The sequence below is a fragment of the Barbus barbus genome (genome assembly GCF_936440315.1).
Source record: "Barbus barbus genome assembly, chromosome: 19".
In the NCBI taxonomy this organism is placed as follows: domain Eukaryota; kingdom Metazoa; phylum Chordata; class Actinopteri; order Cypriniformes; family Cyprinidae; genus Barbus; species Barbus barbus.
Window position 1 is genome coordinate 21,552,134 of NC_136747.1, and position 22,175 is coordinate 21,574,308.

At 35.7% G+C, this 22,175-nt stretch overlaps 2 protein-coding genes across 2 annotated transcripts; one reads left to right on the forward strand and one right to left on the reverse strand.

The window, feature by feature from the left end:
- Positions 1-949: 949 nt before the first annotated feature.
- Positions 950-1,936, forward strand: LOC306885118 (free fatty acid receptor 2; the record flags this gene model as incomplete). Its single annotated transcript, XM_079441462.1, has 1 exon — positions 950-1,936. One exon carries the CDS (start codon positions 950-952, stop codon positions 1,934-1,936), a length of 987 nt encoding a protein of 328 aa, XP_079297588.1.
- Positions 1,937-2,970: 1,034 nt separating this feature from the next.
- Positions 2,971-10,512, reverse strand: LOC306885806 (uncharacterized protein; the record flags this gene model as incomplete). Its single annotated transcript, XM_079442590.1, has 11 exons — positions 10,449-10,512; positions 10,170-10,236; positions 9,831-9,902; positions 9,377-9,446; positions 8,712-9,290; positions 4,826-4,916; positions 4,547-4,613; positions 4,208-4,279; positions 3,811-3,880; positions 3,353-3,724; positions 2,971-3,024 (listed from the first exon to the last, which is right to left on the reverse strand). The coding sequence occupies exons 5-11, from the start codon at positions 9,225-9,227 to the stop codon at positions 2,971-2,973; spliced, it is 1,242 nt and encodes a 413-aa protein (XP_079298716.1). The 5' UTR covers positions 9,228-9,290; positions 9,377-9,446; positions 9,831-9,902; positions 10,170-10,236; positions 10,449-10,512.
- Between the last annotated feature and the right edge of the window lie 11,663 nt (positions 10,513-22,175).

Here is a 22,175-nt window from a genome sequence, read left to right on the forward strand (position 1 = left end):
TCTTTACGAGAAGTGATTTTTAATGACCACAGAGAGTCAGGACCTCGGTTTAACGTCTCATCCGAAAGACGGTGCTTTTTGGCAGTATAGTGTCCCCGTCACTATACCGGGGGGTTAGGACCCACACAGACCACAGGGTGAGCACCCCCTGCTAGCCTCCCCACTAACACCTCTTCCAACAGCAACCTAGTTTTCACCGGAGGTCTCCCATCCAGGTACTGACCAGGCTCAACCCTGCTTAGCTTCAGTGGGCAACCAGTCTTTGGCTGCAGGGTGATATGGCTGAAATGCCATATCACCCTGAAATGCCCTTTATGTATACTGATTTTATTGTTCTGCTCTTGTCCCAAAACCGTTCAATCCGTTCAATCTTAAAATATGAAAATCAATTATAGAATGAATGGTTAAATCTATTATAATCTAAAGACTGAAATAAATAAAAACGAAGTTATAATTCTGTCAAATTATGTGTGAAATTATTGTTTAATATAAAATGCTACCTTTGAAATAGCACTTTTTCATTCATTTTATTACAAAATTAATTTCAACTGCTGTCATTTGCAGAATAAAAAAAGTTAGTTAAAGCTGCTTATAAAGTAAAGGTTAGTAAAAACTAATTGCAAAATTATTTTTATTTTCTAAGTCCACAAAGCCAAACATGCCCATGGTTGGAGAAATATCCTGTTATAAAGTAAATTTTTCCCTATATTATAGCATGCATTATGAATTGTTCTTTGGATTTGCTTCGCATTGGTTAAAACCAATACTTTGGAGTTATTGCCATTTAAACAGCTTCATTAAACCAAGTTTATTATTAATCTCTGACACTGGCAAAGCTGTGGGTATTATTGGTCTGTTATCACCATTCCTATACTTTGTACGTTATTGACTTCTGCTGTTTCGGTTCTCAGTTTCTAGCACCTGTTGACCATCTGTGAGGTACGGACTAATGGCCAAGTTAGACTACCAACTTCTCTTATCAGTCTACATCCTTACCTTCCTGATCGGCCTTCCCGCCAACATCCTAGCGTTTTTTACCTTCTGTCGAAAGGTTCACCGCAAGCCAACCCCCATCGACATTCTCCTGCTAAACCTGACAATATCTGACCTCATCTTCCTCGCAGCCCTGCCGTTCAAGATGAAAGAGGCCATTGACAACTTGAACTGGAGCCTGCCATATTACCTGTGCCCCATTAGCAGTTTCCTCTTCTTCTCCACCATCTACACCAGCACGTTATTCCTGACCGCGATTAGCATAGAGCGCTACCTAGGTGTTGCGTTTCCAATCCGATACGCTCTGGGCCGCCGACCACGCAACGCTGTGATTGCAAGCTGCTTCCTCTGGCTTCTGGGATCTCTTAACCTCAGCATCGTGTACATTGTGCCATACATACCCTCAGTTGACAATTCGAGCTCCAGCAAGCTACACCCCAATCCTCACGTGACAATTTGCTACGATAACTTCACCATAGAGCAGCTGAACATTCTGCTTCCTTGTCGTCTGGAGCTTTTTCTCGTGCTTTTCTGTATACCCCTCCTCATCTGCTGCTTCTGCTACATAAACTTCATACGAATCCTCTCCAATCTGCCTCATCTCGGACGACGGCGTAAACTCAGGGCCATTGGGTTGGCGGTGGGGACGCTGTTGGTTTTCACCATCTGTTTTAGCCCATATAACGTCTCACACGTGGTTGGTTACATTCACGGTAATAGCAAATGGTGGCGTCATTTTGCTTTGATCTCCAGCACTCTGAACGCCTGTTTGGACCCCATCATCTTTTACTTTTCCTCAGCTGCTGTTCGCAGTGCCATACGCACATGTGTTAATGGTCTAAAGGGGAAAATTCACATTGTTGAATGCAGAAGCTGCTGTTCTGCTGGCACTTCCAAAACTGAAGCCTACAAGGAGACAAACCCACCTATTGACCTGGGCTGAGAATCGAGCTACAGAGAGTATTTTAGTTCATTTAGGCCTACAGAAAGATGTATTGTTTGCATGTAGCCTACTGTGGAGTTTACTTTCTGAGAGGTAAAATGAGATAAATTTGATGTGGGAATGCACATTTTATTCAAAAAGTAAAAAAAACAAATGTATGATCACTTGGATTAAACTTGGATTTAAAAATAGATTTATTCAAGAGAAATAAAGATATATAATTAATGGATAAATTACACTTGTGTTGATTTCCTGGAAGTGATTTTTCCATGCTTACACTGAAAAGATACAGAATGGTACATACTGTAAACTGTAAAGTAATTATTATCAAATTATGTAATTAGTTCCATAAAGTGATTTTCTCTACGGTAAAAGCTGTAAGCACAGCACCTCTGACGTTAAAAGTGCAGCTGATAATCACAGACCTCAGTGTATTCAGCCTTTAGACTCTTCTTTAATGATCGCACAGTATTTGTATGTAGAAGCCATATATTTGCTGATAAAAAAATATAGACTGTTTAAATTTATTTTCATACTGTTATTGCAGTCTTGTCTTTATTAGTTTTTCATGTCAAAATGTTATTGTTACACCTCTCATGTAATGCATGACCACTCACACAAAGACAATGACACAATGAAGCCAACATATCAAATTTATTTACATATTGAATATAAAAGTATATAAATACATAAATATCATGTAAAACAAATAAATAGATATAAATATAAATAAATAAATAAATAGATATTATACAAATAATACAGTAATTTGAAAGGTTTTTTTGTTTTGGGGGACTCTCTTTGGGTGAAACTTCAAGGATTGCTGCGTGTTCAGCTCCCATACCCCAAAAGCCTCTCTCAAAAAGAGCTCCCCAATTTATATATTATTCCTCGCAATCAGTATGAGTCCATGAAAGTGTTCACCAACATTCTGGTTCTTCAATTTGGGGATGTAACTTGGAATAGAGTGCCTCTTTTTCCCTCATCGCTTATTATTTTCTTAGCGCAAAATACAAGGTTTTCTTGTTCTCTCTTTACAACTTTTTCTGGAACTTTTCCTTCTTTGCCCTGATGTTTCCATGACCCTCCTGTTACCATGGGATGATAGTCACAAAACTCGCTCCATGATTTATAATAATGCATCAAAAGAATGTTGTGGAAAAACATGCTAGGATACCTAATAACTTCTGAGAACAAAATAGCACATACTGCAATGGCGTCTTGAGGTGTCAGTACATAAGATTCAACTTTATCATGGTTGCCCTTGATGTAGTTCCAAATTGTCACAGAATAGTTTTTAGCAATTTCTTTTGATGGTTTCAATTTTGCATAATTAAGATTTTTGTCGTGAAGTTGTATCGCTTTCTCATCTTTTTTGACTGGATGACAGTACAGATCTCTTCCTTGCAACCGTACTGAGTATTCACCAACTAAAATGGTGACATCCTGCCTTTCATGCTTTTCCTGTTTCCACCAAAATCCCACGAGGTAATCAATTACATTGGCATAGTGTAAAAAATTGCTTATTCTGATTGGTGCACTGATGTCAGTGTTTAGATCTTCGATGCTCGTATCAACAATGTTTTTAATTTGTTCAACAGCACAACCTTCCCAGGATGTATGCACTCCAAATGGCTGATCAGGCATTTTTGCAGTGGAGTTATCATCTTCTGAATTTTGAGCAAATATTTCTGGAATTTCATACAAAAACCTCTTCTTTCTCATTTGCTCTGGCTCGAATGACAGACTGACATGTGGCTTGTTTTCGTTCCCCTCACAACTGGATTGCTAGAAAATTCAAATACAAAAATGAGCTGCATAATAAGTACTGATGTTGATAGTTAAACAATAATTGTACAGCAGATATAACTTACATTGTTCCCTCTGTCCTCCCAATCTGAGCCGATCTCAGACCCTTTGTAGTCCTCGGGCTGACTGTAGTCACTAAAATATAAATAAACACTAGTTAGGTTGTGCAGTAGCCCATTAAATCTGAGGTTATGTATTAAGTGATAATCAAGAAAAAAAAGAGTTAAATTGTATTTTTAATCGATTTTTAGGTAACGCTTTATTTTAAGGTGTCCTTGTTACACGTTACATGTACTTACTATTGTAATAGCAATAAAGTATGCATAATTACATGCAAGTAACCTTAAGCCGAACCCTAATCCTAACCCTAACCATATAGTAAGTACATGTAGTTAATAAATATTACTCAGAAAGTGAGTGTTGATCACAAATAAAAGTGTTAAGAAACTCTTTAATTTAGACCTTTTTCTTTTTCTTTTGCCATTTTCCACAATGAACGTTTCATCTTCAGGTGGGCAGTTAAATAAAGGTCTCCTGAAAGTCCAGACAACAATGAATATCACATCGGTTCCAACACGTATGAGCTATTTACTGTATAATAAACATACAAACACGTGGAATGAAACAGCTGCCTTTATGTACTTGATGAAAGCATTACAGTAAAAGTCAGGTTTATTTTAATAAATGTATTTTGCTTGAAATAAAAACTACATAATTCATTGCTTAGGTCACAAATGTTAATCCAAAACTATACTTTAATGTAAACTTAATAGTAGGATGTAACTGAGGTAAAGAACCTACTTTGGTGAGTTGAGAGATGACAAAAATGGCTCCTCTTTACCGGAGAGTAAGGCGATCTGGAGAACATCTGTTTTACAGGAAAATAACAAGCAATTAAAATTCATATTACACCATATTTATCCTGCACATTCATATCTGTGACCAGTTCATGATAACAGAGTAACTGTCTTTATGATTTAGCAAACATCTCTCTAAAGGTACTAGTCTAACCCTACGCATGCTTTGACAATGCACTGACTGCCCAATGAAACATTTAGGTTCATCTGAATAAAATTGGACCTCTTTTGTTCTGTTGGGTTGCGTCATCCTTCACAGAAGAAGGCTCAGCGTTCTGGTTGGTTTCAGTAAAACACACTTCTTCTGAATCACACTGAGGACAGTTGTCACAGACCTTTTGTATTGAAGTAGCGATGAGAACAATGTAATTGTCATGACATAGGTCAAGTGTGGATACATATTTTGTGAAAAAGAGTTGTCTTGTGTCCTAAAATAAAACAGAATAGAAAATAACTTACTTCCAGGCTTTTGGCAGATGAAAACTCAGAAGAGTTTTCATCTGGGACTGCATTTTCAGAAGAGGTCTTTGCACCTTTGTTGATGCTGAAAAAATATATTTGTATTAGTGTTTATGTGTGATCTCCATATTCAACAATCACTCGCACACTCCACTAACCTAGATACGGTCTTCTTTGTTTGGTGTTTTTTGATTAATTCGTCGAACGCCGAAGGCAGTGTGGATGTTTGGTTAGGTGCGCTTCTCGACATGCCTTCTCCATTGCATGTTCTTGAGAAGAAGTAGAGGAGAAAATGTTCAGAACCCATGCTGCCACAATGTCCACTTTTCAGGTTAATGATGTAAATGTGGAAATCCATGAAAACAGAAGCAGAACATTTCTCCAAATATACGGATTATTGAAGTGCATAATTAATGCACTCCAAAAAGGCTGCATTTCATTTTCTTCGAAACAGGAGAAGTATCCCAAATATTTTTGGATGGAAGCTTTTGGATACATGTAACCATCTGAGCACTGTTGCCAAGTAAGCTGGTTGAAAACATCCCTTTGAGACAAATCTTGAATAAAATGCCATATGCTGTGACCATTTCAGTCGGTCACTTTTCAGTTTCTTCGATCTATTAGTGATCCTTTCATTGACAACAATTCTTGATCTGTTAACATAAGACAACTTCCCTCCAAAAATGTTGAAATCATCTTCTGTGATCCATTTCACACAAGACACTGTGTAATATTAAGCATAGAGGTCAAATTGCTTCCAGGCATCCCATCTTATCCTTGATTTAAGGGTTTATCAGAAAGCAATCATCTGTTCCTTCCTACTTGGAATTCTTCATCTACTGAATCAGAAACCATTTGACAAATTGGGATGAGGAGGATGCATCCCAATATAAAGCATACTGAGGGGTAATCACTGACAAAATGTAGCTTGCAAGTTGCTAGAAGTTCTCCAATATTTATGACTTCTGCAAAGGTTCCCACTCCGAATGAAATAATGAATAATGGCATTATTTCGAAGATCAAACTTTGACTGGCGAGTCCATCTTTATCCACCACAAATCCATTGCAGCATGGGTTACTGACACATTAGCATACAGGAGTTTTGTAGCATATTGTCCTGTTATGGTTGTACCAAATGTTGATACACTTACTGTATCGCAAACGTTTTCCTGCGTGTAGACACGTCTTTGGACCGCTTTTTCCGATTGCGCTGCGTAACCGTCGCATCCACTGAAGTCCAAATCAGGTCCGCAGAGGAAATGCATTGTGAAATTATTTAAATAATTTACTCTGCTCAGTTTGTTGTAGATTTTTATTGATTTGTAGTTTAAAAGGTGGTTCCATTTGAATTATTGGCCACAAAGACTCAGCTTGAACAGAGTACCTCCAGAAAGTTTTCACTCTTTTCATATCCTACATCCAGTGCTTGAAGTGAAAAGAGACCCGATGTGTCCACGCTCACGCGCAAGAGAGACCCGCGTCCATGTGAACCTGCATTTGTCAAGCAGGACGGAAAAGAGTACTGTGCTGCAGGTACAACAGAATAATGCCTGGTACTGTAAACAGCATAGCATAGAACTGACGGTACTGCATATCGGTGAGTACCGTCCCACTTCAAGCACTGTAGCCTACATCTACTATGGCTTGATAAGTATTCTTAAACCCCTTGGTGAAAGTATGACTCTTTCTCTGTATCACTCATTCAACTTTGGTTGATAATCAGATGGCATCATCATCATTGGTCCTGCTGCGTTCATGTTAAGTCAGTGCTTATCAGCTTTGCCGCAATGTCATGAAAAAAGGCCAGGGTCCATCACAAGATCCCAAAAAGGTATCCTGAGAAATTTCCTCCAAGACAAGGGAGCGGAAAGATTGCTTAGAATGCATTGTTTTGTTTTGGTTTTGGGGCTTTTTTCCACACACATTTCTGTAGCCAGACATCCATGGACATACATCAAAGCCGTCAGTGACCTCCAAGGAAGTTCTCCAGTCATTGCAGCCTCACTTGTCAAGTTTGGATGGAGTTTCCAGTTGAACATAGGAGCCTTGACTTTGTTCCAGGAATTTTGTCAGGTTCAGCTGGAGCTGAATACTTATCAAGCCATTTCGTTTTTTTTTTCAGGGCCATTGGGTTGGCGGTGGGGACGCTGTTGGTTTTCACCATCTGTTTTAGCCCATATAACGTCTCACACGTGGTTGGTTACATTCACGGTAATAGCAAATGGTGGCGTCATTTTGCTTTGATCTCCAGCACTCTGAACGCCTGTTTGGACCCCATCATCTTTTACTTTTCCTCAGCTGCTGTTCGCAGTGCCATACGCACATGTGTTAATGGTCTAAAGGGGAAAATTCACATTGTTGAATGCAGAAGCTGCTGTTCTGCTGGCACTTCCAAAACTGAAGCCTACAAGGAGACAAACCCACCTATTGACCTGGGCTGAGAATCGAGCTACAGAGAGTATTTTAGTTCATTTAGGCCTACAGAAAGATGTATTGTTTGCATGTAGCCTACTGTGGAGTTTACTTTCTGAGAGGTAAAATGAGATAAATTTGATGTGGGAATGCACATTTTATTCAAAAAGTAAAAAAAACAAATGTATGATCACTTGGATTAAACTTGGATTTAAAAATAGATTTATTCAAGAGAAATAAAGATATATAATTAATGGATAAATTACACTTGTGTTGATTTCCTGGAAGTGATTTTTCCATGCTTACACTGAAAAGATACAGAATGGTACATACTGTAAACTGTAAAGTAATTATTATCAAATTATGTAATTAGTTCCATAAAGTGATTTTCTCTACGGTAAAAGCTGTAAGCACAGCACCTCTGACGTTAAAAGTGCAGCTGATAATCACAGACCTCAGTGTATTCAGCCTTTAGACTCTTCTTTAATGATCGCACAGTATTTGTATGTAGAAGCCATATATTTGCTGATAAAAAAATATAGACTGTTTAAATTTATTTTCATACTGTTATTGCAGTCTTGTCTTTATTAGTTTTTCATGTCAAAATGTTATTGTTACACCTCTCATGTAATGCATGACCACTCACACAAAGACAATGACACAATGAAGCCAACATATCAAATTTATTTACATATTGAATATAAAAGTATATAAATACATAAATATCATGTAAAACAAATAAATAGATATAAATATAAATAAATAAATAAATAGATATTATACAAATAATACAGTAATTTGAAAGGTTTTTTTGTTTTGGGGGACTCTCTTTGGGTGAAACTTCAAGGATTGCTGCGTGTTCAGCTCCCATACCCCAAAAGCCTCTCTCAAAAAGAGCTCCCCAATTTATATATTATTCCTCGCAATCAGTATGAGTCCATGAAAGTGTTCACCAACATTCTGGTTCTTCAATTTGGGGATGTAACTTGGAATAGAGTGCCTCTTTTTCCCTCATCGCTTATTATTTTCTTAGCGCAAAATACAAGGTTTTCTTGTTCTCTCTTTACAACTTTTTCTGGAACTTTTCCTTCTTTGCCCTGATGTTTCCATGACCCTCCTGTTACCATGGGATGATAGTCACAAAACTCGCTCCATGATTTATAATAATGCATCAAAAGAATGTTGTGGAAAAACATGCTAGGATACCTAATAACTTCTGAGAACAAAATAGCACATACTGCAATGGCGTCTTGAGGTGTCAGTACATAAGATTCTACTTTATCATGGTTGCCCTTGATGTAGTTCCAAATTGTCACAGAATAGTTTTTAGCAATTTCTTTTGATGGTTTCAATTTTGCATAATTAAGATTTTTGTCGTGAAGTTGTATCGCTTTCTCATCTTTTTTGACTGGATGACAGTACAGATCTCTTCCTTGCAACCGTACTGAGTATTCACCAACTAAAATGGTGACATCCTGCCTTTCATGCTTTTCCTGTTTCCACCAAAATCCCACGAGGTAATCAATTACATTGGCATAGTGTAAAAAATTGCTTATTCTGATTGGTGCACTGATGTCAGTGTTTAGATCTTCGATGCTCGTATCAACAATGTTTTTAATTTGTTCAACAGCACAACCTTCCCAGGATGTATGCACTCCAAATGGCTGATCAGGCATTTTTGCAGTGGAGTTATCATCTTCTGAATTTTGAGCAAATATTTCTGGAATTTCATACAAAAACCTCTTCTTTCTCATTTGCTCTGGCTCGAATGACAGACTGACATGTGGCTTGTTTTCGTTCCCCTCACAACTGGATTGCTAGAAAATTCAAATACAAAAATGAGCTGCATAATAAGTACTGATGTTGATAGTTAAACAATAATTGTACAGCAGATATAACTTACATTGTTCCCTCTGTCCTCCCAATCTGAGCCGATCTCAGACCCTTTGTAGTCCTCGGGCTGACTGTAGTCACTAAAATGTAAATAAACACTAGTTAGGTTGTGTAGTAGCCCATTAAATCTGAGGTTATGTATTAAGTGATAATCAAGAAAAAAAAGAGTTATATAAATTTAATAAATCATTTTAAATTTCTCAAATGATTTATTGTGTATGCAGATTAAATTGTATTTTTAATAGATTTTTAGGTAACGCTTTATTTTAAGGTGTCCTTGTTACACGTTACATGTACTTACTATTGTAATAGCAATAAATTATGCATAATTACATGCAAGTAACCTTAAGCCGAACCCTAATCCTAACCCTAACCATATAGTAAGTACATGTAGTTAATAAATATTACTCAGAAAGTGAGTGTTGATCACAAATAAAAGTGTTAAGAAACTCTTTAATTTAGACCTTTTTCTTTTTCTTTTGCCATTTTCCACAATGAACGTTTCATCTTCAGGTGGGCAGTTAAATAAAGGTCTCCTGAAAGTCCAGACAACAATGAATATCACATCGGTTCCAACACGTATGAGCTATTTACTGTATAATAAACATACAAACACGTGGAATGAAACAGCTGCCTTTATGTACTTGATGAAAGCATTACAGTAAAAGTCAGGTTTATTTTAATAAATGTATTTTGCTTGAAATAAAAACTACATAATTCATTGCTTAGGTCACAAATGTTAATCCAAAACTATACTTTAATGTAAACTTAATAGTAGGATGTAACTGAGGTAAAGAACCTACTTTGGTGAGTTGAGAGATGACAAAAATGGCTCCTCTTTACCGGAGAGTAAGGCGATCTGGAGAACATCTGTTTTACAGGAAAATAACAAGCAATTAAAATTCATATTACACCATATTTATCCTGCACATTCATATCTGTGACCAGTTCATGATAACAGAGTAACTGTCTTTATGATTTAGCAAACATCTCTCTAAAGGTACTAGTCTAACCCTACGCATGCTTTGACAATGTACTGACTGCCCAATGAAACATTTAGGTTCATCTGAATAAAATTGGACCTCTTTTGTTCTGTTGGGTTGCGTCATCCTTCACAGAAGAAGGCTCAGCGTTCTGGTTGGTTTCAGTAAAACACACTTCTTCTGAATCACACTGAGGACAGTTGTCACAGACCTTTTGTATTGAAGTAGCGATGAGAACAATGTAATTGTCATGACATAGGTCAAGTGTGGATACATATTTTGTGAAAAAGAGTTGTCTTGTGTCCTAAAATAAAACAGAATAGAAAATAACTTACTTCCAGGCTTTTGGCAGATGAAAACTCAGAAGAGTTTTCATCTGGGACTGCATTTTCAGAAGAGGTCTTTGCACCTTTGTTGATGCTGAAAAAATATATTTGTATTAGTGTTTATGTGTGATCTCCATATTCAACAATCACTCGCACACTCCACTAACCTAGATACGGTCTTCTTTGTTTGGTGTTTTTTGATTAATTCGTCGAACGCCGAAGGCAGTGTGGATGTTTGGTTAGGTGCGCTTCTCGACATGCCTTCTCCATTGCATGTTCTTGAGAAGAAGTAGAGGAGAAAATGTTCAGAACCCATGCTGCCACAATGTCCACTTTTCAGGTTAATGATGTAAATGTGGAAATCCATGAAAACAGAAGCAGAACATTTCTCCAAATATACGGATTATTGAAGTGCATAATTAATGCACTCCAAAAAGGCTGCATTTCATTTTCTTCGAAACAGGAGAAGTATCCCAAATATTTTTGGATGGAAGCTTTTGGATACATGTAACCATCTGAGCACTGTTGCCAAGTAAGCTGGTTGAAAACATCCCTTTGAGACAAATCTTGAATAAAATGCCATATGCTGTGACCATTTCAGTCGGTCACTTTTCAGTTTCTTCGATCTATTAGTGATCCTTTCATTGACAACAATTCTTGATCTGTTAACATAAGACAACTTCCCTCCAAAAATGTTGAAATCATCTTCTGTGATCCATTTCACACAAGACACTGTGTAATATTAAGCATGGAGGTCAAATTGCTTCCAGGCATCCCATCTTATCCTTGATTTAAGGGTTTATCAGAAAGCAATCATCTGTTCCTTCCTACTTGGAATTCTTCATCTACTGAATCAGAAACCATTTGACAAATTGGGATGAGGAGGATGCATCCCAATATAAAGCATACTGAGGGGTAATCACTGACAAAATGTAGCTTGCAAGTTGCTAGAAGTTCTCCAATATTTATGACTTCTGCAAAGGTTCCCACTCCGAATGAAATAATGAATAATGGCATTATTTCGAAGATCAAACTTTGACTGGCGAGTCCATCTTTATCCACCACAAATCCATTGCAGCATGGGTTACTGACACATTAGCATACAGGAGTTTTGTAGCATATTGTCCTGTTATGGTTGTACCAAATGTTGATACACTTACTGTATCGCAAACGTTTTCCTGCGTGTAGACACGTCTTTGGACCGCTTTTTCCGATTGCGCTGCGTAACCGTCGCATCCACTGAAGTCCAAATCAGGTCCGCAGAGGAAATGCATTGTGAAATTATTTAAATAATTTACTCTGCTCAGTTTGTTGTAGATTTTTATTGATTTGTAGTTTAAAAGGTGGTTCCATTTGAATTATTGGCCACAAAGACTCAGCTTGAACAGAGTACCTCCAGAAAGTTTTCACTCTTTTCATATCCTACATCCAGTGCTTGAAGTGAAAAGAGACCCGATGTGTCCACGCTCACGCGCAAGAGAGACCCGCGTCCATGTGAACCTGCATTTGTCAAGCAGGACGGAAAAGAGTACTGTGCTGCAGGTACAACAGAATAATGCCTGGTACTGTAAACAGCATAGCATAGAACTGACGGTACTGCATATCGGTGAGTACCGTCCCACTTCAAGCACTGTAGCCTACATCTACTATGGCTTGATAAGTATTCTTAAACCCCTTGGTGAAAGTATGACTCTTTCTCTGTATCACTCATTCAACTTTGGTTGATAATCAGATGGCATCATCATCATTGGTCCTGCTGCGTTCATGTTAAGTCAGTGCTTATCAGCTTTGCCGCAATGTCATGAAAAAAGGCCAGGGTCCATCACAAGATCCCAAAAAGGTATCCTGAGAAATTTCCTCCAAGACAAGGGAGCGGAAAGATTGCTTAGAATGCATTGTTTTGTTTTGGTTTTGGGGCTTTTTTCCACACACATTTCTGTAGCCAGACATCCATGGACATACATCAAAGCCGTCAGTGACCTCCAAGGAAGTTCTCCAGTCATTGCAGCCTCACTTGTCAAGTTTGGATGGAGTTTCCAGTTGAACATAGGAGCCTTGACTTTGTTCCAGGAATTTTGTCAGGTTCAGCTGGAGCTGAATACTTATCAAGCCATTTCGTTTTTTTTTTCTTTGCTACCAGAAACTTTATTCCAAATTTGAATATGAATATATTGATTAATTAGTTATTTACAATTCAATCATGTATTGTAATTATTTTTGAAAGACTGATGGCTCTCTGTAGGTACTTTTTCCACTATGTACATCTGGCTGCCAAAATCTTTGTATGTTTTTTCACATACATAAATATCCTGTTTCACATTTAGCAGTCAGACATACATAATCTCCATTCAAACATACCTCTTTATAAAAAGAACCAAAACTCTCAAGAAAATGCCTGGTTTATTTCATTAACTCATTGGTAATGCTGTGTTATTTTGGACTAATCAAATGTATCAATTATAGATGAATCTATGTTTTTATTCTGGCATCCACAGCTGCCGTTTTTATTCTATAAAAACAACTGGATAAATTAATTTGTGGATATTACTTTCTATAAAAATCCTAGATTTCTAGAATTCTAGTTTTGTCTTTAATAATTTACCCATCTTTGGATCTAAAGTGTTATGAATTGGATATTCAACCCACCATTTCAAGAGAGCAATTATGGAACCACCCTTGAACCTTTTACATAGTATAAAAAATATATTACAAAAATAACATTTAAACCATGCGTTGACAAGACAAAACAAACCCGCTGATTTGTTCTGTGCGTTTCTGGATGAAAAGTGATGGAACATCTCATCCGGCTGTGGTTTTTCTGGTAAAAAACACATGAAAAAAGTTGCACTTTTTATTGTGCTGTACCTAAAGAATGCTAATGTCTTGCTTTGTTAAACTGCCTATCACTGTGTGAATCTTTTTTGATACCTGATGGTGTTATGGTTTCAGTGGCAGTCCTGCACTCCTTGCTCCTCCCTTCATCCTTGATGACCACCCTCCTTTTTCTTCGTCCCTCTAATTTCTGAAAAGGATTGAGTCAAGATGGCAAGATATTAAATGCCATGCAAAGAACAGATTAACCAAAAAACAAACCTTCTACTTCAACAAAGCATATTTACAATTTCTTAATTAAAACACATAACCAACTGTTTTAATATAAAATGTTCTAATAGACTTCAATTACTTTGACTGTTTTTATGGTTTAATTTTGATGTTTCTCTGGTGTATGTTTGAGTATTTAATATATCAGACTGAAGGACAATTAAGACTCTCAGTGTTCAAAATGGGATATTTATTGTTTTTATTAAGCATAATTAATACTAAACAAACTGAAACTGAAACAATAATGCATTATACCATCATTATACACATTTGTATAATATATAAATGTATAATTACTACATAAAACATGCAACAGGTCATTAGTATGCTATATATATATATAAAAAAATAGTGTTTAAATTAATACCATTTGTTCTGCCATGTGTGAAGACTGTCCTGTGAAAAGATGTCAGATTGTTTCAGAACATCATACGCAATTATTTATGACAGTACACATTCCTTCACACTTCAAATACAAGTCCCCCAAGTATGTTTTCTTAAATTTATTTTGGAATAAATATACATATATATTTCTAAATTAGCAATTTTGAATATTTGTGTGTGTGTGTGCACACTAATACTCAAAATGGCTCATTTTCTACAGCCTTATCGCACAGATACTCATATGATATTATGTTTATACAACAGTCTTACAAGGTGTTGCTGAAAGCAAAAACAACTTCCTTGTTTACAACCCTATTTCAGTCTGTTTCAATATAAAACACTCACACTATTATTAAAGGGGTCATGACATGAGAATCAAATTTGCCTTGATCTTTTGGCATATAAGAGTGTCTTTGTAACATTTAAAACATCCTCCTCATTATAAACAAATCATTTATTTAATAAAGCTCCAAAAACAGTTTGTTTGGATCTGAGGTGCAAGGTGACATCACCCAGGTGCAAATATCTGCATAAACACTGCCTCTATTGATTATTAGCGAATCTTCTCACCATAGAGAAGACTGGTGTTCAGATACTTAACGGCTTGACACTTGATTATGCTGAATGCGAGTATCACGATGCATCAAAGCAAATAGAAATTACAATCACTGCATCTTGTCTATGCTGGATACAGTATATAGATGTGCGTTCATTTTCTGACACAGTCCACGAGCTTAAGTCTGTTGTTTGGTTTAAACAGCTCATTCATGTCTTTGTACAGATGTCCCAGTAGTGGATAGTTTATTTTTAATGGCATCCCGGATCGTGTCTGAGGATGGATTGGAGCATTTTGTTTTGTAAACGAGGCACAGTGTCATGGAAAGTTCATAAAGACACATCTGTTAAAAGATGAAGCGGTACTAGATCTGACTGCAGCTGCCTCACAAACCTTAAGTAAATGATTGTATAATGCTTTGTCTGGAAATGACTTTTTTTATCATGGTGTCAAAACACTCACATGCAATAGCGAAGGGGCGTTGATACTGTTTCCTATGCAATGACGTTAGCCAATCATAACGGTGGCCGATTACTGAGAAGCCTTATTAAAGTACCCGCCCCTTAAAACAGGTCGTTTTAGACACAGGGTCAGAATTAGGGTTGAAAATAATCATTTTTCCACATATTTATTTGTATGTGTCTCTGTGTGTGTGTGCAAAAAACATCATTAACATTATAATTAAACATCAAGGAACAAGGAACATATTAAAATAATAAAAAATCGATGTCATGACCCCTTTAAAATATTATTATTTATATAAAATAATATTTATTGAATAATAATATTTAATAAACAACAACAGCCATCATAAAAGTTGCTAGGCAGTTCAATTAAAAGTACAAAAGCAATGCTCTGATATACAGCAATTAATATAAATAAAATATAACATGATGAGATTTTACCCTCAGATTATTTGCTCTGGAACAAATAATAGAATAATGACAACAAAGACTGCCCGTTAGATTTACCCAAAACAAATGATATCTCATGGTTAACCACTATTAGAGACATAATAGCCAGCAGCAAATTCTAAAAGAACTGGCCGAGGTAAGGCTGCTCTAAACAAGTACATTCTCAACTAAAAAAACTCTTAAAACTGCATTCAGTGACACAAACAGTCTTATTTTAAAATGATTGTGGATTTGTGCGTCTGGCATGACACTCACTGTGAGAAATACTGTAAATGGAGTAAAACGGAGTTCTGGACGGAGTAAAATGGAGTTCTGATATCACTAGAATATCACAATCCTCTCAGCCAATCAGATTCGAGGACCAAAAAAAACCTGCTGTGTATGTGTATATATATCAGTATTGGGTGAAACAGATCACTTTCAGATTTTCCTTAAATACTCAGATACATAAGACTAAAATCAATAGAATCTAAAAAGCTTGAAATGTCTACTTTTAAATGATATAATTAAAATAAAAAAACTAATATGTAATATTAGATTAATATGTAATCCTATGAAAGTAAAGCGAAACCAGTTTTTCCCGTATCTGAAAGCTTGAAATTTTTAAATGAACGAATTCAAATAGAAAACGAATCATATCTGATTATGTAATCTGTATGAAACTGAGGTACAGTCTTTCCCATATCTGAGCTCATTATATGCAGTCACCTCACCTAAGATAAAAAAATAAAAGATTCATAGTCTAATTTTCATAATTCTTGAAAGAAGACCTACTATGAGGAATTTACTGGTGTTTCGGGGGCTCTACGCAGCTTGCGTATTCTGCGTACAGGGAGGATCGACTCTGATTTCTGTCATTTATTCTTACCTACATTAGCTAACGCGTTATTGTTACATAAACCTGTACGGATTTTACTATTTGGGCTTTTCCTGAACATCTTGCCAAACTGAAATGTATTGTTTAACTTTTAAGCTTTTTTGTTTCTATTTGTTAACTAAAGAAGGTTACATTTTTATAAAAAAAGTTTAAGTATTACATTTGTTTTAAAGCTAAAAGGCTAAACTATTCTATGTTTGACTCAAATTGAAAGAATAAAGAGTTTAATTTCTATTAAGGTTTATATGGATTTTAAGATGTAGCCTAATTAACGATTTGAATAATTAAGTTACTTGTTGAGTAACTAAGTTAATTTTCAGACAGAGTAATTAGTCATTTATAAATATTGATGAAATAATTTGTAACTGTAATTAATTACTTTTTAAAAGTAACTTACCCAACACTGATATATACAGTGGTGTGAAAAAGTGTTGGCCCCCTTCCTGATTTTAACTTTTTTTTGTATGTTTCAGATCGTCAAACAAATTTAAATATTAATCAAAGATAACACAAGTAAACACAACATGCAGTTTTTAAATGAAGGTTTTTTTATGAAGGGAAAACAAAATCCAAACCCACATGGCCCTGTGTGAAAAAGGGTTTGGCCTCTGAATGGCTGAAGAAAAACAAAATGAAGACTTTGGAGTGGCCTAGTCAAAGTCCTGACCTGAATCCTATTGAGATGCTGTGGCATGACCTTAAACAGCGGTTCATGCTGGAAAACCCTCCAATGTGGCTGAATTACAACAATTCTGCCAAGATAAGTGGGCCAAAATTCCTCCACAGCGCTGTAACAGACTCGTTGCAAGTTATCGCAAACGCTTGATTACAGTTGTGGCTTATCTTTGATTAATATTTAAATTTGTTTGATGATCTGAAACATTAAAGTGTGACAAACATGCAAAAAATAAAAAATCAGGAAGGGGGGCAAACACTTTTTCACACCACTGTATATACTGTTTCCTATGCAATGACTTTGCCCATCATAACAGTGGCCGATTACTGAGAAGCCTCAGTAATCCTAAGCCTTCATATATATTATATATTCAGATTCAAAAGTCTTTAAGTGCCATCTGAACTTTTCAGGACTTTTTTTTCAGGTTCCAATATTTATGTTCAGTTATTTCACTTTAATTAAAATAACCTATTCATTGCCATTAAAGTGAATTTACTGAACCTACACATGAAAGCCTGAGAAAATGCTCATATTAGAAGAAAATTTCAGATGGCACTAAGAGGCTTTTGCATCTGAATATATATATATATATATATATATATATATATATATATATATACACACACACACTGCAGTCAAAAGTTTTTGAACAGTAAGATTTTTTTTTAAAGAAAGACTGACTTCTTTTTTTTAAAAGAAGTCAGTCTGATCCAAAGTACAGCAAAAACATTAAAATTCTGAAATATTTTTTATTATTTCATATTTACAATTTCTACTTGGCATATGTATTATTTGCCTATATCTATTAAAATTCTTCATAGATCTTATGTTGATTAAAAAAGTCAACAAACCTGCTCAATAATTCGCCAAACTGTAGGAATTACCCAGAAATCACATCAGAAACACTTTCACAGTACTTATTTTGTCAGAAAAGTCTAATGGTAAAGTTCCTTGACTCCCTGTATTCCCTCAACAGTTAGCCTACATATAACTGAATGTTAAAATTCCTGTTACATCTATTTTACAATTTTCTCCTATAAAACACATTTCTTTTAAGCATATCTTTTAAATTCAAATAATATCTAGGTAAAGAAGCCAGTTGTTTTGTGCGACCTACCTGTTCGTCGAGTGAATTGTAACGACAGCAATGCACAGCATGTGAATAGAAAGCCACGCCTCACTGTCTTACTGCCACAGTCCTTTTCAATAGCCTACTGAAAAATAAGGTTTCTTCTTCATACATTTGCATTTGCAGAACAAAACATGTCCAGAATCAACATTACATTAATCATTCTTTTTTTATCATTCATTCATACATTAAAAATCATTATTTTTATCATCCAACAGCATTCCAGACATAATATGTTTTCCAGCAAAAGTGGGCAGCGAATCATTAAGACACATAAGACATATTTTTCCAAAAAATACTTGAGTACACACACGAAGAGAAAATATTATTAGTTGTCTCTATTTTACTGTACAGTTTCATAGTCTATCCAGAAGTGTAGGCTACTACAGAATCAATCATGCATTTTGTCACATCCTGCCGGGATTCATGACAAAATTAATGAGTAAATACTTGCAAAGGATATACTGTAAACAGGATTTCTAAAAAGTAGCCTATGCTTAATTACCTTTCCCGAGAAACGAAACTTAAAGAACTCACTCTTTGAGCAAAGGAATGAGAACTCACCCTGCTGGAGAAAATACGGAACGGAAGCCCTAACAGACCATGTATTTTCACATATAGGGCTATATATTGCTCGTGATTTTGATTTAATCGTGATTTTTTTTTTTCTCGGTGTGTATATAATAAACACATTCTTTTTTTCTAAATGCAATAGCACATAAGAACGACAATTTTATTTTATTTTTTACCAGGGGGTAGAGTTAAGTGTGTGGGGAGGTTTTATGATTAGAGACATGCTGATAGAATGATGTTTAACAGATTAAGTGGCTTATGTGATTAAATCGTGGTATAGGCTATAAATCAACACGATGATAAACGTCCACAGAAAACACCTTCCATGATTCTCCATCCTGTTACAAGACATTTTAAAAATGCAATGTGTAACAGGGTGAATATATAAAAAAAAAAACATACGACTAGAAAAGAACAACATGCCAAAAGATGATTAACAGTTACGAAGATGTTTAATAGATGTATTTCATGTCCAATAAAAATTGACACAACATGGTGGATGTTTTATGCTCTTAAAAAATACTAAAAATGAGAACCACAGAGAAGTTTAAGACAAGTTATTTTCCCTACAAGGAAATGAAGACACTTCTAGAAAGTCATGTGATTCAGGGTATTTGCTTAAGATTTTAAGGACAAGTGGCACCACTGTAACAGTAAATGCAGTAATAACAGTAACAGTCTTCACTGTACATAAACTAATTTAATGGTTTTATGCATTAAAAATATGTATCACAATAAAATATATTGTGTGAAGTGAGATTGAGAAACATTATTTGAGACATGGGAATTTGCCACGGGAGGTGCCTTCAAAAATTATTCTTAGGTTCCAGTTATTACAAATAATGAATTTGAAAGTTGAGTAAAATTTGTATAATAACAAAAAACTATAAGAATGACCAAATAATAATGCTTTTAAAAACAACTGCCATGCAGTGGACTAATGGTCAAATTCACATTTCACTGGAAAATGAACATTATAAGCGAACATTTCAAAGACATATTCTTGTGAGAGATGAAGGTATGAAAGAGGCATTACAATAAGTGATTTCAATATCACTGAACATATCCATTAAAAAATATCTAGTAAACTGGATACATTTGTAGACAGATAGACAGACAGGGAATTCAGGGAATTCAACGCTAACAGAATAAGACGGACAAGAGGAAGCAGAAGACGGAACGTCGCAAGAGAGCCAAAGAAAGAACTGGAAGACCAAAAGATCTTCTTAAGAGACATTCTGAAGTTATTGAGGAAACAAGAGTCAATTAATAAAAGAATGAAGTTATTGAGGAAACAAGAGTCAATTAATAAAAGAATAATGAAGTTAATGAGAAAGATGATTAATTTGTATGCTTTTTCAGTTGATTTGCAAATATTAACAAATGGTTTAGGAACTATGGAACTCCAGACTTCAATCATAGAAGTATGAAGTTCAATTAATACTTGCCGTGTCACCGAGCTCAGGATCTTAGAATGCAAGTTGCTTCAGTTAAAGATTCTGAATGGATGCCGTACAACACTGCCTTATAGAGTGGGATTCCCGCTCATATTTCGCGTGCTTGGACGCCATTGGCTAGTTTCACTGGTGTGATACAATAAGGCTTCAGTAGTATTCGAGGAAAATGTATTTCCCAAAGCATGTAGAAGTGACTGAATTGAAGGGGAACGGATGTACGAGGCCGGCATTCTGTGGTGAAGACTTCTTGCTTGTTGTTTTGTTATTTGCTCAGTTATCTGTTATCACTTATTGTTTTTAAATAAAACGAAACCATTGTATTGGTGATTCGTCAAACTTTTAAACCCAGTCTCTGAGTAATTAATTAGTAAATAACTAGTTATCAGAACCTGAATAAATCAGTATAATTGTCAAAATGTTATGTTATGAGTATGTGGTGTATTTAGAGAGCACAGATATTAATTGCGTTGTAGTTATTATTGCTGTGTGGTTATTTTGCTTGCTTTGTAAAAGAACGGTTACTAACCAGAGGATGCATTTTGCAATATGGATGCAAAATGGAACTTCTAGTTACAAACCCAAGCGTAAGGTGTTGTTCACACCTGCTAGGCGTATGAGGTGTGTGGTTTAGACACATACTTCCATGAATGCGCATATGTAATGTGTTGCAATTTTCCTATAGTTTAAAATAGCAATAGGCAGGCTTGCTGCCTCGAGAAGCCTCTATGGTAAAGGTTACATGTCCTGTCTTCAGTAGAAACAGGGGCAAACACAGGCAGGGGGAGAGGAAAGAAGTTGTGTATGAGATTAACACAGATATGAAAAGCTATAAAATGCTGGAAGAAGAGATGTACGGGGCCGATATTTCCGTGGAGTAGACTTCTCGCTTGTTATTTGCTTATGAGTGATTGTTTTTAAATAAAACTAAACCATTGTATTGGTGATTCGTTAAACTTTTAAACCCAGTCTCTGAGTAATTAATTATTAATTAATTAGTTATCAGAACCTGAATAAATCCTTATTTCGAGCTTCAAGTGGTCTGAACTCGGCTGAACTAGGCCGGACACCGGGAGGAGAGATCTGACACTTCATTTGACATCCATTCAACTGAAAGGTAATTATGGAATTGCCTATTATGAATTGTTCTGGGAAATATGGATGTGAATGGTAGGTTTTAATCCCCCATACCGGTATAGAAATACTACAAGTGAGAACCAGTGAAACACAATAAGGCTGTCACAATGAATATACATGTATGGTAACATGAAAGATAAGACATCATTTAAATGCATGTTTTTCAAATCTGTTTCAACACTTTTGTTTCTTTAAAAAAAAAAAAAAAAACTATTGTAACTCTGGATTTCTCTTTTATATAAGTAGGCTACATACATAAACATCAACAGTCATTACGTATAAACAGAGCAACTGCATTGTATCAAACCAGTGGTGAATGTCATGCTAAGTGTTCCTCAATTCAACCAGACATACACAAATAAAAATATTCTGTCTAAACTTTGATTTAAAAGCAGTAGTCATTAGACTGTGGTTCAGGACTCTGTAAATCAACAGTCAATCAAGTACAGCATTAATACTGTGAAGAGGACAGAGTTTTTAAGGGTTATCTGTGCGCACTACCGATTTCTTGAAGATTTGAAACATTGATGTTTCACTGGTTCAACACTTGTCAGCTGAACAATCGCTATCTTGTTAAAGAACAGTACAGTCCATTGAACACAGTATTTCTATCCTCAGTTGTTTTCATGTCAAAAATTAAATATATCGCTGACTACTGGCCTTAAAACCTAGGAGTTAAATTTTTAAATCTCATCTCT